General features: G+C 48.0%; 1 protein-coding gene across 1 annotated transcript; it reads left to right on the top strand.

Moving 5' to 3' along the window:
- The first annotated feature begins 422 nt into the window (after positions 1-422).
- Positions 423-18,591, top strand: WNT2 (Wnt family member 2). The gene is made up of 5 exons (XM_052790810.1): positions 423-568; positions 2,049-2,272; positions 5,312-5,589; positions 8,509-8,773; positions 17,599-18,591. The coding sequence occupies exons 1-5, from the start codon at positions 489-491 to the stop codon at positions 17,826-17,828; spliced, it is 1,077 nt and encodes a 358-aa protein (XP_052646770.1). The 5' UTR covers positions 423-488; the 3' UTR covers positions 17,829-18,591.
- Positions 18,592-19,656: the final 1,065 nt, after the last annotated feature.

Here is a 19,656-nt window from a genome sequence, read left to right as displayed (position 1 = left end):
TCTCGGGATTCCTTGCCTAATCGGAGGTGTTACCTCCTCCTCTTCCCCCAGTGTCTCTTGACATCATTTCATCCATCAGAGTTTGAGAGGAGGAAAAAAAAAAAAAAAAAGGCAAACCACACACACCAACCAAAGCAGAACCCACCCAGTCTGTGAGCAGCCCACGCCAGCCCCTCAGTTTTGCTGTGACTGCAGGGAAGAGCTGGATCAGGGCAAAGATGAAGCATGGGAGCGGGGCTGAGCTCCTCGTCCTGAAGGATTTGGTGCGAGGCGAACCGGGAGGAGTCCGGAGCGATGCACCCACCGGCACCCCCCGTGCCCCGGGAGGGGATCAGTAAACCCCGCGGCCGCGCGTGGGGATGCGGAGGCGCTTGACCCGCGGAAGGAGGGAGCCCTCAAGGTGCGTTTGCTCCTGCCGGTCCTTGTCGCTCCATGGGATTTCTTCTGCCCCCCGCGACTGACCTGATGTGGACCGCAGCGTTTCTAACATGAACTTTCTCTCTGGGATCTGGTGGTCTCTTCCCCTGGTCTTGGTCTGGGCGACCCCACCAGTCACCTCCTCATGGTGGTAAGCTGTGCAATTCCAGGAATTTTTATTTGCTCTTGGGGAAGGTGGGATCGGATTAATTGGAAATTGGGGGGGGTGGGGGGGGGAAGCCTCTCCCTCTCAGGCTCGTATAAGCGGAGCTCGCTGCTGCCAGCTGCTCCGGTCCAGAAAGCCCGGCCTTAAAGCAAGCGGGATTAGACGGTCTCGGCATCTCCTTCCACACCCCATCCCTGCTCCCCGGCCTCCTCCTTGGCCTAAGCGCAGAGCAGCTGCGAGGGCTGAGCGGGGCTTTCGGCAGAGCCGAAGGGTGCGGGGGGGGGGGGGCAGCGGGGCAGCTCCCGGCCCTGGCCGCACTGCCCCGGCGCAGCGGAGCCGGCGGGAGGAGGAGGAGGAGGCAGGCTTGCAGGGAACACGCCCGAGGTGCGCGGGTGAAGCCCTGCTGCTGGCAGCCAGCCCCCCCCCCCCCCGCGCCCCGGCGGCTCTGGGAATTGGCTACAGCAGGGGTATTTTGTTATTAATAATTTAAATTTTTTTCCCCTCCCTCCTTCTTCCTCGCCCTCCCCAGCCCCTCCCTCCTTCAAAGTTTCTCCTCGCTGAACTGCAAACTGCAAGTGCAAAGGGTTGAAAGCCCTGCGGGCAGCGCAGGACCCGACTTCAAATGATATTTGAGCTCAAGGCGGGGCGTCCGAGGGAGCTCGCCGCAAAACGGGGCCGTGTAACGGGTTAGGATGGAAACACAAACCTGCCCCTCGAACGGGGGACCCCAACCGAGCCCAGGCCGAGAAGTCTTGGCGGGGAAGAGGAGTTAAACCGCTTCTTACAAACCTGGGGAACACATTTAACCTTGACACGGGCTGACGCGGGATCAAAGCCTGATTTATCAGACCGAGCATATTTCAGTGAAAATGCTATCTGTGTCCGTAGCCGTATAAACGTTATTTATGGCGATGGCTTTTTGTCGTGCCGTCTTTTAGCTGCCACTTAAATATATATTCCTCTGGAAGTCACGGCTTTAACGATTTTCTGATCGTATAAAATAATGAAAATACAAGGAAAGGACACTTTCTTCTGTTTGATCCCTTCAACAGACACCTATAGTAGTTTGGGTTTTATAAAAGGTACCTTTCGAAACATTTCAGGACTAATAGAGACCATCTGGACACAGATGATGATGTGATTTAATTTTTGTCAAGGTTGGTTGGTTTTGTTTTGTTTTTTTTTTAAAGTCCTGCACGGAGCTGTAATAGCGGGGTTTGGGGTTCTCCTAAATGCTTCACGTTGTTAAAAAACACAGCGCCGGAGACCGATTTTGAAGGATTTCCATCCAAAAAAAAGGCAGAGGCAGCTGCAGCTCTGGATCCGCCAGAGGCAGGCTCCTGCCCGCCGACGGGGGGGGGGGGGGGGGAGATGAGGACACCCCCCCTTTCCCCCCGGGGGAGCCGGTGCCCCGGGGGGTAACCGCAGCCTCCCCGCCTCTGCCCTTGCCCCTTCTCTCCCGCAGGTACATGGGGGCCGTGGGGTCGTCGCGGGTGATGTGCGACAACGTGCCGGGGCTGGTGAGCCGGCAGCGGCAGCTCTGCCGGCGCTACCCCGAGGCGATGCTCTCCATCGGCCGCGGCGTGGCCGCCTGGACGGCCGAGTGCCAGCACCAGTTCCGCCGGCACCGCTGGGACTGCAACGCCCTGGAGCGGGGGCAGCGTCTCCTCGGCCGCGTCCTGCTGCGCAGTGAGTCCCGCGTGGCGTGGGGGTGTGTGTGTGGGGGGGGGGAGTGTTTGTGTGTGCGCCTTCCACGCGGGGCGCGCAACCGCCGCCCGCGGGCTGAGGGTGACAAGGGGGTTTTGGGGGTCGGCGTGAGGGTGAAAGGGGGTTTTAGGGATGGGGTGCCCGTCGGTGACACCGGGGGGGGGGGGGAACAGGGGCAAGCGGCGGCCCTCCTCCCGTTCTCCTTGGTCCTAGCAGCCCAGAAGCTTCGCTTCCCATTTCAGGAGGGAGGGAAGGGGAAATGCAAAGTTATCCCGGGGTCTCGCGGTTGGCAGAGCAGCACGTACGGTAAGGAGAAGTGCCGCTCCGCTTCAAAACCTGTATCGGAGCAGAAAGACAAGGACCAGGTTTAGAAAGGGGACTCCGGCACATTAGGGCCAGGCCCTACGGTTCCCAGCTTCTCAGTTTTTTGGTGCATAGTGGACCCCAAAACCACAAGTTACGGGCTACAGAGAAACCGAGGGGCCAGAACGCAACAGTCGGGCAGAGGGCTTTCCAGCACAGCCCGCCCCGTCTAGGGACACTGGTGCTTTCGGGGGGCTGAAAGGGGAGCCCCGCGTCCGAGCAGGATCCCAGCACATTGGGATGGCAGATGACAACCCCTTCGGCAGGCCGGTTCCCGCTGGAGCGTTTCGTGGGGGATGCTGTGCTGCCCACGAGGTGCAGGCTGAGGCGTGGGCTCTGTGCCTGTGCCGGGGCAGCATGGCCCTCCAGGCCCTCAGCCCTCTGCAGGGGGGTGCAACAGCCAGTCCCTCAGGTCAGGCTCTGGGGGAATGAGAAGCGGGGACACATCTGATAGGGGGGAGCCAGGCTTGTGCAGACCCCGAGCAGCTGAGGACCGCGATGTGCTTCCCACCCTGGGCGGAGGACGGTTAAGCAGGGTGTTGTTGCCATCTATATGTTGGACTAAGGCATCTAGTGAGTCTTCAGGCAGCTTATATGGTCCTTTCGGCTCAAAGAAACAGCTGAGATCTGTTACCCTGCCAGGATGCCCTTATCCAAGTGATAAACGTGCTGAGATTCTCCTGAACCGCGGCTCTTTTCACCCAACGCCACACCTGGGCACGCAACTGGTGGGGCTGACCCTGCTCGGGCGCTTGTGTCCCTGGGATGTCCCGGGTACCGTCCGAGACAGCCCCTCCGGGCTGTGAGCAGCCGGGCACCTGCAAGGAGAGGAGGAGGAAAGTACCCCGAGGCCATTGCCCCAGCCAGCGGCGGGGATGGGGAGGAGGACAGGAGACACTGGGCCCACTGACCCGAGCAGTGGGATTTCATCCACAGAGCATCGTTCAGTGCCAGGCTCCGCAGCTGGTAAGCGCTCGGTTCCTGTAAGCGACTTCACGTTCCCTCAGGAATTCTTTGTGAGTAACCAGTAACGTCACCCATCAGCTGAAGTTTTCAATGAGGTTTGTCTGACATTCAGGAAAACAAGTCTGGCAGAACATGGCCTAATTCTGATGAGGCTATTTCATAAAAAAAGTAAAAATGCAGTTTTTCCAAAAGTGAAGTTTTTGCTGTTGGCTCATGGGAGACAATTAAGGCGTCAGGCTTCTGAGCTCTATGCTGAGCCTGATCAGGCAGTGATTGCCATGGGAAATGTAGGTTGATATTGCTCTAATTTGAAATGAAATGTTTTTGATTAGTTTAATAAACTCAAATGAAATATTTATCTTCCAACGACATCAAGCGTTTCTTTTTAATTAACGCTATAAAAAGTTTTGATGTTTCTGAATATGTTTTCTCAGAAATAAGTCTTCAAAAGAGCATGATTTCTAACAAGCCGTGATATCTCCTGCCTGATTTTGAAGGCAGCGTAGGGAAGGCAGGGTTTGCCCAGTCCTTCTGCAAGCTTTTAGTTGCCATTTGCCAAAGGCTTGCACAGCACATGGAAGTCCGGGGCCCATTCCTATTTGAAACATCTAGATGCTACTGGAATAGAAATACTAAATAATAAGTTATATGGCGTAATGCTGCCCTTACAATAAAATCACAGATAACATTCCTTCTTTGGGGTCCTACTTTACTGCGCTAGCATTACTTAAGGCTTACAAATCCTCCGAACGGGTCTTTCTCACTGCTAGTGGTCTTAGATACTGCACAAAAGTCTACTTCTCACTCCTTCAGTGCTAACAAACTTCTAAAGTATGAAAATATCCCATTCCCATAAATAGAGCTGTGCCAATATAAGGTAGGTCTGTATTGTAAATGACTACATCTTAAAATAAACTTAAGCAATTAGTACGTTGAAATATGTACCCGATAGCCTAAGAGTAGGCATAGTCTAGAAGTGCAGATAATCTTTGGTATAATAAAGTGTCTTCGTTAAGAGAAGGGAAAACTGCCCGCGCAGCTGGCGTGGAGGAGTCACAGCTGCCCAGCCAAATCCTGCCTCAAGCATGACACAAGCAGTGCCATTGATTTAATGGAACTTGTTTGTGTGAATCATGGTTACCGGGCTTGGTTCTAGGCAGAAAACCTAAATTTAATTTATTTTCAGAAAATAACACCCAAGATTTCTCCCTACCGCCTTTTAAGCAGGAAAGTTTATTCCAAGTGCTTCGAAGAGGAAAAGCTAGTTTCAAAAGTTATTTGCAGTATTTTGCAACCTACATGCTGTTCCAGTATCCCTATTTAATAATTTCTTAAACCTATCTCTGAGATAGCACTTCATATATTTTTCTAAATCGATGAAACATGATAGAAATACCAGCTGTCCTAGTCACGTATCTGTACAAAACAACTGATCCGTGAAAGTATATTAATCAATATCAGAAGCAAACATTTAATGTTTCCAACTCTAACACTATATTGATGAGCTTTTACCAGGGAGGGGTCCAAGTTTAAGCCATGACTAATTCTGGCTCCAGGGAATGTGTATTTGTGTGATTTCAGCCCAGTTTTATCTTTTGCTCAGCAAAAAAGTCCAGGCTAACTGGCTTGAGTTAGGATAGCCACTCAAACTACCTACCCCAACGATTTTTAAAGCGCCTTTTTTTGTTTCAGGTAGTCGGGAATCTGCTTTCGTACATGCCATCTCCTCCGCCGGAGTTGTTTTTGCCATCACCAGGGCATGTAGCCAAGGGGAGCTGAAATCCTGCTCCTGCGATCCCAAGAAGAAAGGCTCTGCCAAGGACAGCAAAGGCCATTTTGACTGGGGTGGCTGCAGCGATAACATCGACTACGGTGTTAAATTTGCCAGAGCCTTTGTGGATGCCAAAGAATGGAAAGGAAAAGATGCAAGAGCACTGATGAACCTTCACAACAACAGAGCTGGAAGGAAGGTGGGTGTCCATCCCCCCGATGCCTGGAGATGCTCTCAGCGAGCTCTCATGGGCCTGGGGCAGGGAATGGTTGGCCGTTGCTGACTGGTCTCAGCAGTTAGGAAGAAGTATGGGACGAGCAGGAGACTGAGATGCTATTTCTGTCTCCCTTGGAGGGTCGGTGTGGCAGAGATCTCCAAACAGACTGGGTGCAACTGCTTAACAGTGCTCCCATCTGAGCCAGTTCAGCGGTTCCTTGTGTGGGAAGTTAAGCAGGAGTCCAAGTCGTTGCAGGATCAGTTTGGATGGAGGTTTAGTTCTGAGCCTTATATATGGAGGAGTTTTACTTTTGGTTAATACAGAATAGAAATGCCTAGGGGAGGCTGAAGACCACACTGAAGAACAGGCTTGACTATTAAAGAGTAAATTCAAAATAGCATTGGAGAAAAAAACCATCCTGTCCATTCCCGTATGTATATGGTAAACCTAAACACAAAGTGAGCAGATATAAAATACAATTACTTCACTTTTTAAGAAAATAAATCCAAAATACATGTTCCTCCAAAAGGCATTGGCCCTGGGGTATGACCTGCTCTAAACAAACCCCTTTTCTAAACATTGTGTGAAAATACCATTCCTGAATTTCAACAAAAAGAGTCTTTACTTTTTTATTGTAGGTGAGTAGAAGGAGTAGTTGCCGGACATATTGCCCACTGCCAGTACAACGGCTGAGGAATACAGGCACTGACATTTTGTAGGGGTAGCTATAAGTAGTAAGAATAGTGCATGAAACTGGAATATGCTGTTTCATTATTCAAAATTTATTCAAAACTTGCTGCATCCATGACACCTGAAATAAGACAGCAAAATTTTTTATCGTGCTAGACCAAGCACTTCTAAAATGATTCGTAGACTCTTCTTGTCTTTGGTTTTCCTTTACGTGTATTCAGTAGGAAGCAAACTGTTCATACTCTGATCTTTTTGTATTAAAATATTCCCTTTATAAACTGTAAAATTGTTCTATACTAACTAGCCCTTATTAGAAGAAAAGATCCAATTTTAATGAATTGTACTGCAAGTAGATGATTTTTCTGGTAAATTTTTTGCCTTCAACATCTTTCCTCCACCTGTTTATTACCAGCAGGTGTAATTAATATGTAATATAGACAGATGAGGCTTTTCAGATCAGTGATATGCATATGCAGCACTATGGCTGTATTTATGTTACTGTGCAAAAGAGACTGCAGTCTACAACACAAGCAAAGACTTTATAGGGGTGAATTAGCTCCATGCTGGGAAGTACTTTCTGTAACAGATGAGTGTCTTAGTAAGTTTAAAAAAATACATATGCCAAATAATAAGACAGTATCGGTAAGCAGGTAGGTTTTTTAGAAAAAGATCAAGAGTCTTGAAGAAATAGATTCGATTAAAAATAATCAGCACATTTTCATATGCTCTAGGACCTGCTTTATAGAAAGGGATGCTGCTTTGCATCCACAGTGCAATAGTGTAGGTTTAATGTTGCAGGGATCTCACTACCTCGGCCCATCCACAAGCCTGGCATTCGGATCTGGGTAAGACCAGCTGTGCCCTCGGCTTTTTCTCACCCCCCAAAGGGGTGTGGATAGGTTTCTTTTAAAACTAGACTATTCAGATTTTACTAATTCAAAAACACATAGAATAAATATTTACAATATTCCCATATGAATCATACAAAATAATATGTTGTGTATCAGTATAGGAACACCACTGACAAAAAAAAATCTTGCATTCCTAGGTACTTCTTCCACTATTCCAGCAAGCTGTTTTAAACGTATGAGTAGCTAAACTGATTTTCACTCAGATAATTAAAACCCAGCATCTGCTTAAATCCCAGTTTTGTGATAGTACCATTGGCAATGAAGTGGGGCTGTGGGAATGTCAGTGACTTCTTTGAAGTAGTCATATCATTTACAAGTTGGAAAGAAAATTAAAAGTACTTTGGTTTTATAACACATTCTCGCTTTATTACTAAGTGCTTGGCTGAAAAATGCTGCCCCACTGTGCATCAGTCTCACTTCTAATCACGGCGCTTTCCTCTCTCCTACCTTCCTCCCATGATGCTGTTCCTCTTGTACAAACTCTAAAATCTTCATATTTCATGAACCCTTAAGGCATAATATTTATAGATCAAATATCCATATCTTCAGAATTAGGAATGAATTATTTATTGTATATGAACCCATCTGTTGTTCTCCAATGTCATACGGATAGCTTAAATGTCTGAGATGAAGCTGAAATGGCTTTAATGCTATCCAGACATTAAATTAATGATGAAGGTGATCTCTCCAGTGCAAGCTAATGAAGATCTTATTCTAAAATGTTTGTTAAAAGGTTTATAAGCATTTTAAAAATACTGTATTTTAAAATTTTGCATAGATCTGATGCCTAGCCCAGGTACGACGCTTTGCACAGTCTCTGTAAAATCATTTAAATATGAAATGCCTATGAATTTCCGGGCAATATTTGAAACGCTATTTCGGGCAAAGGGCGACTTCACGAAGGCGAGCTAGAGAGGGTCAGCACGGCGATGCTTCAGCTGGAACGATGGGGAAGGGGGTGCCTTCGCCTGCCAAGGGGCTGAGTGATTCTGCCCGTTTCCCAACTGGTTTCCTCCCGTCCAGTCTGTGCCCTGGCCTTCTGGACCATCTCGACCCTGGGGATGACTGGCAGGAGCAGGGAAGGTAAGCCCACCAGCTGGAGGATTGTCTGCACGGTTGAGTCGAGCAACCAGAGCAGCCCAACCGTGTGGGGATGACTTGATGCTACCAGTGGGTGTCACTACAGACCGTGATTTGCAGACCCACCGCACGCCTGGCATTACCGGTGAACTGAAAAGGGCTGGGAAGCATAAATTACAGTTTGTTTTACCTGTGTATATTTTACTGCGTTTCTAAACAGGCCGTGAAGCGGTTTTTGAAACAGGAGTGCAAATGTCACGGTGTGAGTGGATCATGCACTCTAAGGACCTGTTGGCTGGCCATGGCAGACTTTAGGAAAACAGGAGATTATCTGTGGAAGAAGTACAATGGAGCGATTCAGGTGGTCATGAATCAAGATGGCACGGGTTTCACTGTGGCTAATAAGAGATTTAAGAAGCCAACTAAGAATGACCTGGTATACTTTGAAAGCTCTCCAGACTACTGTATCAGGGACAGGGATGTAGGTAAGCCTCTGTCATTACACGTGAATGGTTTTATTTCAGACATTTGTACTTTGAAGCTCAAAAGTTATCATTATTATTGAGTATGTGTGTATATATATATATAAAAATATCCATGCATGTAACTAGCAGGAAGCAGGCAGGAAGATGTTTGGGAAGGACAGCTCTGTACAAGAACAATAGCTCCTCGACATCCCTAGATGTATGACGGCCAGTTGTTCTAATATAATTCAGCAGATTCTTCCAGATGCTATGGATCCCTGGAGACACTGCAAGGCAAAAGCTGCTTTTAGGGCAAGTTTGAGTTATGCTCTGGAGGCAGGTCCATACCATACACAGCCACATACACGCTCGTATCACACGGCTCACTCCAGAGTTGCCAGGTGCAACTACAGCAGCCCCAAGTCCCGTGATGTCCCCATGATACCACCTCCTGTCGCGTTTCTTCTCTTCCATATTGTTATGCTACTGGTGCGGACTCCCAAGAGACCAGCGTCCTCCTTTATCTGCCCATTCCCCGCAGCTCACTGTGGACCGTGGCCCCCCTAGTTGTAGACGCACCTCTCCCCATCGGTGATGCAGGAGGTACAGCAGTTTGGTGCAAACCATGAGCGTGCTGTCGGTAACGTGGTGCAAGGCAGCTGGAGGGCACACAGGTGGATGAAGGAATCGGGGTCGGTGGGGCACAGCCCACTGCATCGCGCGACACAGCTGTTTATTCCTCTTTACGAGACAGGGTTGGCTCCATCCGTGATAACCATCACATTTTCTGAAGAGTTGTGCCAGCCCCAGTGGGAAGAGGTAAAGTTTCAGGGCTGCTATTAACACTGGAATTTTCTGCTTTCAGAGATTCCAATAGAGACACGCTTAACAGTGTTACAGGATTCAAGGCATTGCCAAGCACCAGGAATCCTGCTATAACGGTTCTTGACCCGTGTATAGTATTTCCTGATGTGGCAATTAAAAACTAGCAACTAGAAAACCAGAAATGTGGAAAAGAGAGCCAGACTGAGTAATGTATGAAAGATGTTGTGGAACTAATTAATAGGTTGTATAACGTACCACATTGCACCCGGTATGACATATCCATAAGTATCTGGATAGCGATGCAGCTCAACTCTTTTTGGCACTACTGCGTATTTACAATCCAAGTTTACTTGGAATAAGCATTGCAAAACAACTGTACTTAAATAAGAACAATATGTGAAATCCTGGTCATGTACTATTGACTTCAGTGAACCCAGAATTTCATCCAGTATGCTTATATTGTACAGTGTTTCTGGTTAGTTGAGTAGTCAAGGTAATTTTAAATGTTATTTATGGATTTTGCAGGTGATGCTTATTACCTGCACAAGCACATGTTGTTCCTTGCATAGTGACCAATACTGTAAAGTCTAATACTTTAATCCAAGTGACTAAATGGGCATATTGTAGCATTGTGCAGAGACTAACTTTGCAGACTAGGATTTATTCAAAACTTTATTTCTTGAAGTTGCCTTGTTCATTGTAAAACCCATGATTTCTTTCCCCCAAAAAGGAGAGCCCATACACGACCCACTTCTATGTCAAAAAGCTGTTTAATAATCTCTTTGTACTAAGACTAATCTCATCTGTCAGTCTTGTTATCGTGGAGAAGAGTGGGCATTTTTCACCGTGGTGTATTACGCATGCTTGCCTGACACTGTCAAGCCTGTGCAGAGATGGCAGAGTCTGACATGTTCTTTGGCTCAGCTCAAGATAAGGCTGCAGATGAGGCGGTGTTCCTTTGCTGCCCAGAATTCAGAGAATGTGGCTGTTTGGAAGAGCACATTTTTGGCAAGCTGCAGTAAACCTTTAACAGGCTGCAGGATGCCCTGCTGCTTGCGTGGAGCAAAGAAAGAATCAGACGAACAAAAACTGATCTGGCTTTGAGAGAGGTAATTTCAGCAGCTGAGAAGCAATTTTTCTTTATTACCTGTGGTTTGCCCTGTTGAGCGCTCCAGAGTGTCAGCTCTGTTAAATGACTGGAAATGAAATGAGATTATGGAAGTCTGAGTTTGGAAATAGCTGGGGAGCATCTCAGCGTCAGCTAAATCTAATAGCACAGCACATTAGTATGTCCTTGAATACAGTTCTGCCTTTCATTCTCTGGGGAATTCAAGCAATTTAGTGCTTCAGGGAAAAAAAAAAAAAGCATATCTGGTGATTGGTTAGTATTGGGACTGAACGAAGGATTCACAGAGCAAATCTTACGAAGCATCACGACTTGACCAGGAGACGGCTTCACAAACTGTAAACCGACCAAGCCAGTGTCCTCTGCGGCTTGGGTGTGCTAACGCATGTGAACCAGTAAATTAAAGGTGCTCAGGGGCTGTATCAGCAGCAGCCTATCCAAAAAACCACATACCTTGTCTTCTGCCATTGGAGCCTGTAGCTCTGGGTCTTCTCCCTGGCGGTGAGCAGCCACCGGAGGGTGCTGGGTTGGAACACACCCCTCTGGGTCTGGCAGTCTGTCTGGGGGAGACAGCTGGACATACATACATGGATCACCCCCACTACATGAAAAATGTGACGTTAGTATTTTTTTTCCTAGAAGGAAAAGAGGAGTCATTGTTTTCGGGAGACATGTGATATGTAGAAATCACTAATAACAACTCAGTAGCAGGAAAATGTAATAACGTGACCACCTCTTGTCTAGATTTCATGACTTTTAGAAAAGGACCAAAGGAAGGTTTTCAGACATGTTCAGAATTCACTTAATTCTGCTCACATGGGTGCTGAAATAATTTTTACTCACAATTTTTTACTCATAATTTGATAGAAACAGAGATAGGACATCCCAGATGGCTTTTGAAAATCTTGGCATGAACTTACAAATTTTGCCACAGTTTGCATGGTCTTCCCTTATATCAGCATACATTTCCAGCTCCCAAAACCAATACAAGCCTACCCAGGACTACACAGGGAGAGACCTGTTAGAAATGAAGAAGCTGTGAAGGGAACTAAAGTGATGACTACACAAGTGGCACTTTGTCACGTGTACTGTCTTACCCTGAGTGCGTAACTTCACCTCTGAAATGCTCTAAAAAACCTTCTTGCTTGTCTGCTTATAAGCTTCTGTTAGGAAGGATTAAATGTTTGAGCAGCCGTAGCACGGGCATCGCCAGCTTGCTGGCTGAGTCTTCGTTACAGGTTGTTCATAGATACTATTAAAACCATGTAATGTCTTACTGCAAAAAAACACCCCATTTTACAACAGGTTTATTAAAAATTAGCTGGTACAGAGCAACCAAAAAACTTAGGCAGTGTTTGAGTGAAGCCTCTTCCTGCAGGGAGACCCCCACCAAAGCGTGTAGAGCAAGCTGAGCTCAGCTACGCGTGTTGAGGTGGTGCATATGGAGCGGAGAGATTGGGTCCCCAAGCATGGACGCCAAGGTGGAGGTGATGGGTGAGCGGCAGGATGGCGTTGGCGAGCGTGTGTTGACAGTTTGCAACTGTTCTGGTAGCAATGAGGCTTCAGCTGCGTGAAGGTGATGGTGGAGCAGAGGCAGGTTGCGTCTGCGTGCAGATGGTCTCAGGCTGCTGCAGCAGTCCCTCAGGACCTGCTGCAAACCCCTGTGCCACGTGCTTCAAGTCATGCATAGGTTTCTCCCGACACTCACATGGTCGCGGTTTGGGCGCTGTCAAAGCCAGCGTTGCTGCCTCTGCCCGTGCACGGGGTGTGGGCTGCGTGCCTGGGTTGTGGTGGCCATCTCCTGTGTCCCCAACAGGCAGACGGGGTGCTGCGGCTGTGCCTGAGGACCCTCCTCAACTGGTGTCCCGGTGGAAAGCACTCTGGACATGCACGTGCAGTGCTACGGGCAGCCCCACGGAGCCGTGCGTTGGGTGACAAACCACATGCCCAGGGTGATCTGCTTTGGGTCCTTCATGGGATGATTTTCATGTTAATTTATTTCCCTTGCTGCCCCACGTAAGCCGTTTGCTGCATTTTTGAGATGAATGAGGACAAGCCCAGAGTGAAAGAAAAATGTGAAACTAAAGTACAGTCTGCAAAGTATTGGTGTCGGGCAAGATGTGTTAGTACTTGAGGTATGTAGCCCGTGGAGGGAAACCAATCTTGATCTATGTCAAAAGCTGCTCACTGAGGTTAGCCGCATACAGTCAGTCCCTGTGTGACTTCTTGGCCCGTATCTCCCAATTTACGCATTGCAAACATGTTGGGTGCAGTCCCAGCCCCATGCAAGCCGACGGTGAAGCTTGCGATAACTTCCATCAGGGCAGCCCTCTTCCAAGCACGCTCCGGCAGGGGAGTAGCTCAATTGCCCCAAGAGCCTCTGGGAGCTGACAGCTGTCATTAGACAGCTATCACTGGCTGTGGAGATTAGAACGAGACACGTGTTTACTCTAAACTGAATCTGGATAAGCTGTTTTTATTAGCACCTTGCTGTGTCTTTGTTGCTGGCCTGGGAAATCCCAGCCCCTCCAGACAAGGCTGTCTCTGGTGTGCGCTGCCTGTTCTCTCCAGCCCTGCTGTACTGGGGTGTTGTACATAGGTGCCACGTGAATCTTTCTAGATTTAAAAAGTAGCTTCAGAGCTACTTTTCTGTGAATATTTCCTTCTTTCTTTTTCTTTCCCCAAACACTTGTGTGGAAACTAGTTTATTGTTGTTGGGAATTTCACTGCTTTTTTTTTTTTTAGGTGGAAGTCAAATAATGAACTTTATTGCTTGACGCCTGATTTTTAATCAACAGAAATAGAAGGGAAAATCTCATGTTATAAAGGAATAAATACATTTTAGTGCTTTAGGAATGGGAAAAAATATTTTTCAACTTACTTACCATATGTTTGCTTAAGAAAACAACTGTGCAAACCAAGAAGAAAGGGTTTGATGTACGGGCCATAAAGTTGGCAGTATTAAAAGCTGTGGATGTTTTGGCAGGTATAATGTTGTGTGTCGGCATGGCAATTCCAACACTTGAAATAAAAACAAAGAGGTTGCAGGAAAACTTTTTACAAGTTAGAACATACTCCTGCCTCTTAAGCGATGAGGAGGTGCATTACAGGTAGCAGGCAAAGATCAGAAAACTCTGCCTTATTTTGTTTAGTGTCTTCTGCTGTCTTCATCACCTGGGTATCTGAGTGCCTGCCAAGGAGCGCAGTAACTTGCCTGGCTGCTCGCTCTCAGTTATTGCTCATCTTCTTTCTCACGAGAGAAGCTGAAAATGCTGTTAGAACTTTTAAAAAGTGTTGGTTTTGCTCGGAAACTAAGCCTTTATATGAGCCTGTTTTCTCTTTTGTCACATTCTATGGATAATTTAGTCTCCTCTCTTAGCGGCATAGTAAATGTTGATGTTGTACTGTGGGCAGTGTCAGATGATACCGGCTTCTGACTATCTCTTAGTGGCTGAAATAATTTTGCTTTTGAAGTCAGTGGCAAAACTCCTGTTCAAACCAGCGGGCATATCCCATTCAGGTTCTCCTTCGCTGCTGTGCGATTTCCCCAAACTTCTGGAAATGAGAACTTTGGAGTTGGAAACTAACCTGTGCCTCGGCTGGGGCAGCTCCTGCCAGGCGTGGGGGGACGTGGGGTCTTCCTTCTCCCCCAGCAGCCGGGTAGCACGGCCCCGAGGTGTGCTGAGGAGGAGAGCGGATTAGCTTTTCCTCCACTGGAGGAATGACGCCTGGCCGGCCACCACGCGACAGTGGCACAGCGAAGGCTATCTGTGGGTCTGGCTCGGTTCACATGAACCGCACGCTGAGAGCAAAACGCTAAGCGTTTTGAAATCTAACCCAAATCACGGTTGTTGGAGATGATTATTGTTGTAGGCGTGCTGCACTACACAGCCCAGGCACACCGGGACTTGGGGCTGGGCCCGGTCGGCCGGGTAAAGCAGCACGCAGAGCGAGGGAGGTGAGGGAGAGCCTGTGCGGGGAGGCCAGCAGGAATTTGCACCAAATTCCTGATGCAGAACGTTAATCACATAAGTAAGTCACAAGCTTGGCCTCTGTACCTTTTTTCTGTCTGAGCAGAGAGGGCAGGACAAGCATCTGTAAAAGTGGTTATTCAGTGGTATTTTGCACAGTCTGGGATGAGATGGATGTTGCTGTGGGCTGACACAAGCGCCAGCACTTATGTTCAGATGTCCCCGCTGCTTGCACGGTGTCATGGATGGAGGAGACCGTGGTGGCCAGGGAGCAGGGTTTGGTTTGTTTTCTGCCACAGGCTTCCTACGGGACCACAGGCGGATCACGTAGCTCTGCATCCTCCTGCCCCCTCAGCCCTGCCTAGACTGGGGGCACTGGAGGCCAATGGAACTCTCTCTTCCCCCCAGTGTGGAGTGATTCCTGAAAAAAGGATCTGGGAAAGGCCTTTGGCATCACTGCCTTGCCTGTCATGCAGGTTGCCCCTGTACAGCTGGCCTTGTGGGGAGAGCTGCATGGCCAAGGGCTTGCTAGGGGTGCTGTGCACCCGTGTGGGTCATTGCTGGTGGTACCTCTCCTCCTCCTCCTCCCCGGGACCCCCTGCACGGGATCCAGGTGCCGGCACTGGCTGCGGGGACAGGAGACTGGGAATCACTGCCGATTCCCTGGTGCAGGGTATGCCTGATGCAACGTCTCTGGTTTTTACATCAACGTGAGGTGCTCGCCCTGTTAGCAGAGACTCACTTTAAAGTGCTGTTCCGCCGCCTCCCCAAGGATGCTATGCAGAGTGCTGGTCCATGGGCAGCAGCGTGAGAAGGCTCAGACCCCGAGGCGACCCAGGATTTACGAGGCTGCAGGTGCAGGAGCCCGTCTCTGGCTCTGTTCAGCATGTCTTCTCCTCCCTTTGCCTCTTCCCCCTTGGGTGGCTCAGCAGGTCTCCGCTTGCCTGGCCTGGCAGCACCGTGGCAGCTCAGGACCCCCGAGCTGGCACCAGCGTCTCTGCCGTCGGCAGCAGCCGGTGCAGCTGTGGGCCCCCGCTGAGCCCGGGGGGCCGGCGGCCACGCAGCACCCTTCTTCTGCTCTGCCCGCAGCAGACCGGCACCAGCGATTTGCTATTGAAGCTTTGTGGGTGTACATTTCTACCCAATGAATATTTAAATATTTAAGTAATTACAGGAATATAGGCTATGGGAGAGAAGGCTGAGATGCCTCCCAGGGACTGAAACACTCCTCCGGGGCAGCAGTCGAAGCCTGTCCTGACTTTGATGCGAAAAGAGCAAAATTTCCCCCAGCATAGCAAAGAAAGAGGCTAAATCATGTGTCGGTCACATGAAAAACTGCAGTCTGAGAAGGTGACTTTACTCAAGTCCCTGAGAACACTCGCTGCCTCAGTGGCTGGGCCCAGGCTCGAAAAGACACGAAGTCTCCCTGGTGCTGGTGACAGTAGGGGACAGAGGAACAACGAATTCTTGTACGTATGTCATGAATTGCTTCAATACAGCAGTGGTATATACAACCATGAGTACACCATAGGGGGAAAAAAAAAGAAAATTAGAATTTATGCAGCTTAGAGTTTTAATAATTACATGTTAATTACAGCTTAAGTTTTGGTTAATAATAAACCAATTACGATTGGTTTGCTCTCCTAGCTCATGCCAATTTGAATTAACATCTGCATGTATTTTTCTTCTTTAAGAAGGTGAATTGTTAATGTTTGATGTACACCTGTGAATACACTTTGTAAAATGTTTCCAGTTAATTTAATGACCACAGTCAATATTTAGGGAATCCCATTTTGGCCAAGAACAGAAGAATGGAGCTATAATCGGGTCTAGGGAAAATGGCAGAACAGTATTCATCTCATGGGTATACCTGAAATTGATTTATAATAGCAATACATAAGAAATTAGGTGAAGCAATGAGTATTCATGAAGTTTTCAGATTGGTGGTAATAATCTGTCAACAGCTGCGGTATAGATCCTGAAGTGTAGCCTAAGATAAGTTTGTGTTAGATGAGCAGCAGCTTCTATGATGTGGTAAAGTAGCAGTTCAGGCTAAGGCATGCCTCAAAGAGTCATTTTGTGCCAAGTAGAGGTGGGCAGAGTCATTTCAGCCACTCCAGAGAGGTTTTAAGAACATGAAAAGGCGTGATATGCTTCCCTACCCCTCCTTCCGTCCACAGCAGGCTATAATTTAGTTTCTTCTAATCTCTGTCAAGAAAGAGGAGGAGAACCTTTGGTGCTTACCCCACAGAGATGAGAGGGGCACAGAGCAGCCACCCTTCAGCCGCCACGTGAACTGGTGGACACAGGGGCTGTGGGTGGGTGCAGCAGCGATGCCAAGTGGTTGGGGTGCTCCTGCACTCATTTCTGCAAGGACTTTAACCACCAGCAGCATGGTTACTCTGCCCATTGTGTCCCTTGCGGCCATCAAATTTAGCGGTCTCCTCTTTCCCAGCCCTCCCCTGCCCACCCAGAGCTTCCCTGCAAAGCCCTTGAGGTCCCGAGCACGACGGGGGTCCTCCTCCTGGGCGCCCCATTTCACGCAGCCCTGGGGGACTGGGCGCAGAGGGCAGGACAGGGCTGCACGGCTGCCTCGGGGAGGGTATCGGCTCGCTGGAGAGGTGAAAGTTGCTGCAGAGAGATGAAGCAAAGCATGATGATACCAACAGAATCAGGCAGAGCCTTGAAGTATTAGGTCCGTTTTACTCCTTCTCATCTCCAGACCTGATTTCTAGGAGAAATGGGAGAATTTGAGAGCAATTTTACCTTATTATAGGTATTTCTCTGGCTTGATATTGAATCCTGGGTGATGTGATGTTGAAGGATCAAATACATTGCAAATTATGTCTCCTATACCTATTTTCATATGCTTTCTGTCCTTCCTTAAAATCCCCCTCCTGACCTTTACTGTGTTTCCTTTGCAGGGTCCCTCGGGACAGCTGGTCGGGTTTGTAACCAAACCTCCCGTGGCATGGACAGCTGTGAAGTGATGTGCTGCGGGAGAGGCTATGACACCTCCCGTGTCAGCAGAATGACAAAATGCGAGTGCAAATTCCACTGGTGTTGTGCTGTGCGCTGCCAGGACTGCCTAGAAGTGGTAGATATTCACACCTGCAAAGCGCCGAAGAGCACGGGCTGGATCTCCCGGACATGATGCACAGGCTACTGATGCTTGAGGACCACAGCCTTTGCCCTTCCCGGTCCGTGCAGGGAATGCGTCTGAGGTCTTACTCTACTTTTACGCCACTTTTGCCTTTGTCTTTCATTGCACAGAAGCTACTGAATAATTAATACAAACTCTGCGGCATTTACTTCCCATTTCTGCATGACAGTGTTGCTGCAGAGTTGTCTGTGCATAAACTGATGCAGCTCTGGAAGGACGTACTTCTGCTGGGACTCTTCCAACCAACACGTAACTCTCCTCCGGACTCCTTGAGGCAATTAATTCCTGCCATCAGGAACACAGCAAGATGCAAAGATGGGGCATTTCGTACAAGACCACCACCACCAACTGCATGGGCTGAGCTTGCTCAAGCATCTTCCAAAGGATCTTGTGCTGGTCACAGTCGTGCCCTGGATACTGAAGTGCTTGGGAGTTTGAGCACCGGTTGGTGATTCCTCCATGAGAGAAAATTTGGGGCCAGGCTGGGTGAAAGGCTTTATCAGAGGGGTGTTTGTCTATCGCTGTTGGACTGGAGTTTGCGGTGAGGTGGCCACCGGAGGCCACCCCAGCCACCGTTAGCATGCCGCAGCTTCCTGTGGGGCAGAAATTGGCCCACGGCGAAAAGCAAAGGAAACTGCAGGAGATGTATTCAACCACAACATTTTCATAAGCTATTAAAGAGTCAAAGCAAATGTCTTAGTTATATATTTGTGAAAACTTGCCTTAAAAGCTTTTAAAAGGTCATTAATATTAACTGCTGAGGTTTTTTGTGATCTGAAGGATCGAAGAGATTCGTTTCTCAGCCTAGTGAGAGCTGGGTGTAGGACACTCAACTACCTAAGGATAAAAAGTTTCCTATTTTTCACTTACTGAATAAGCAGAAAAACATTTGCAGAAAGCTGATGAAGAAGGAAGTACCTTGTCTCAGTAAAGATTGGGTTTCTAAAGAATCTATATCAACTTCAATGTTCTTTTAAATTTAATGAATCTGTTAAATGTATTCAGAATGATACTTTCCATCCAGATGGGGACTTCCAAAAAAGATTTTCTCTGAATACTTTCTGCAAAAACTTACACCTATGATTAAGGGTCCATTGGCCTTTGATGGAGGCAGCTGCAGGTTGTGCCAGGTCCATATGCCAGGCTGGGATCAGCCCCAAAAACCAAAAAGTGCTGGAAAGATGAGCAGGCTCACGAGGCCCAGAAATCGCAGCCTCACAGGAGAGGAGCTGGGTCAGAGAGGGACCAGCCGCCTCTCCTCGGAGCAGAGGCCAGCCAATGAGCCAAGATGAAAGATGGGTCCTGCGCTGGAAAGTCTAATAAGGCTCTGGAAAACCACCCATGAAGTGCAGAGACAGGCAAGGTAATGAAAAAATAATGTAGGAAAAGGAGGTTAAATGGGTGACAGAACATACTGTAGATGCAGGTAAACTTTCTGTATGAAAATGAAAAAAACTGCAGGAACCCTAGCGGGTACAATCAGTGCATGAAAAAGTAATATACAAGTTGCATACTGTGACAATCGAGTGAGTAGTCCGTTATGTTGTTTTTTTTTTTTTTTAAAAAGAATATTTAGAAAGAACAGGGATTTACATTCGGTGGTCTTAAGGGCAGTCATTTACATCTGAAAGGCTTTGGAAAAAGTTTGTATCATTAAAATGGGCAAGTCATCTTCCAGAAGTCACAGCTGGCATTAAAAGATCAGGAGGATCCAGAAAGGTATTTATTTGGACAATAAGATAATGTTTCAGTTACTGTATATGGCATTAAGGTAATTATCACGCTAGAAGTAAGAATAATCATGCTTCTGGGTATAAAC

This window comes from Harpia harpyja, chromosome 6, assembly GCF_026419915.1.
Source record: "Harpia harpyja isolate bHarHar1 chromosome 6, bHarHar1 primary haplotype, whole genome shotgun sequence".
Classification (NCBI taxonomy): Eukaryota; Metazoa; Chordata; class Aves; order Accipitriformes; family Accipitridae; genus Harpia; species Harpia harpyja.
The sequence above is the reverse complement of the archived record's forward strand: the minus strand, read 5'-3'. Positions and strand labels throughout refer to the sequence as shown.

Excerpts from the sequence above, each read along its gene's own strand:
- WNT2 (XM_052790810.1), top strand. The coding sequence starts at position 489 with ATGAACTTTCTCTCTGGGATCTGGTGGTCTCTTCCCCTGGTCTTGGTC. Across the intron at positions 2,273-5,311 it reads CGGCCGCGTCCTGCTGCGCA|GTAGTCGGGAATCTGCTTTC; the intron begins GTGAGTCCCGCG and ends TTTTTGTTTCAG. Across the intron at positions 5,590-8,508 it reads ACAACAGAGCTGGAAGGAAG|GCCGTGAAGCGGTTTTTGAA; the intron begins GTGGGTGTCCAT and ends GTTTCTAAACAG.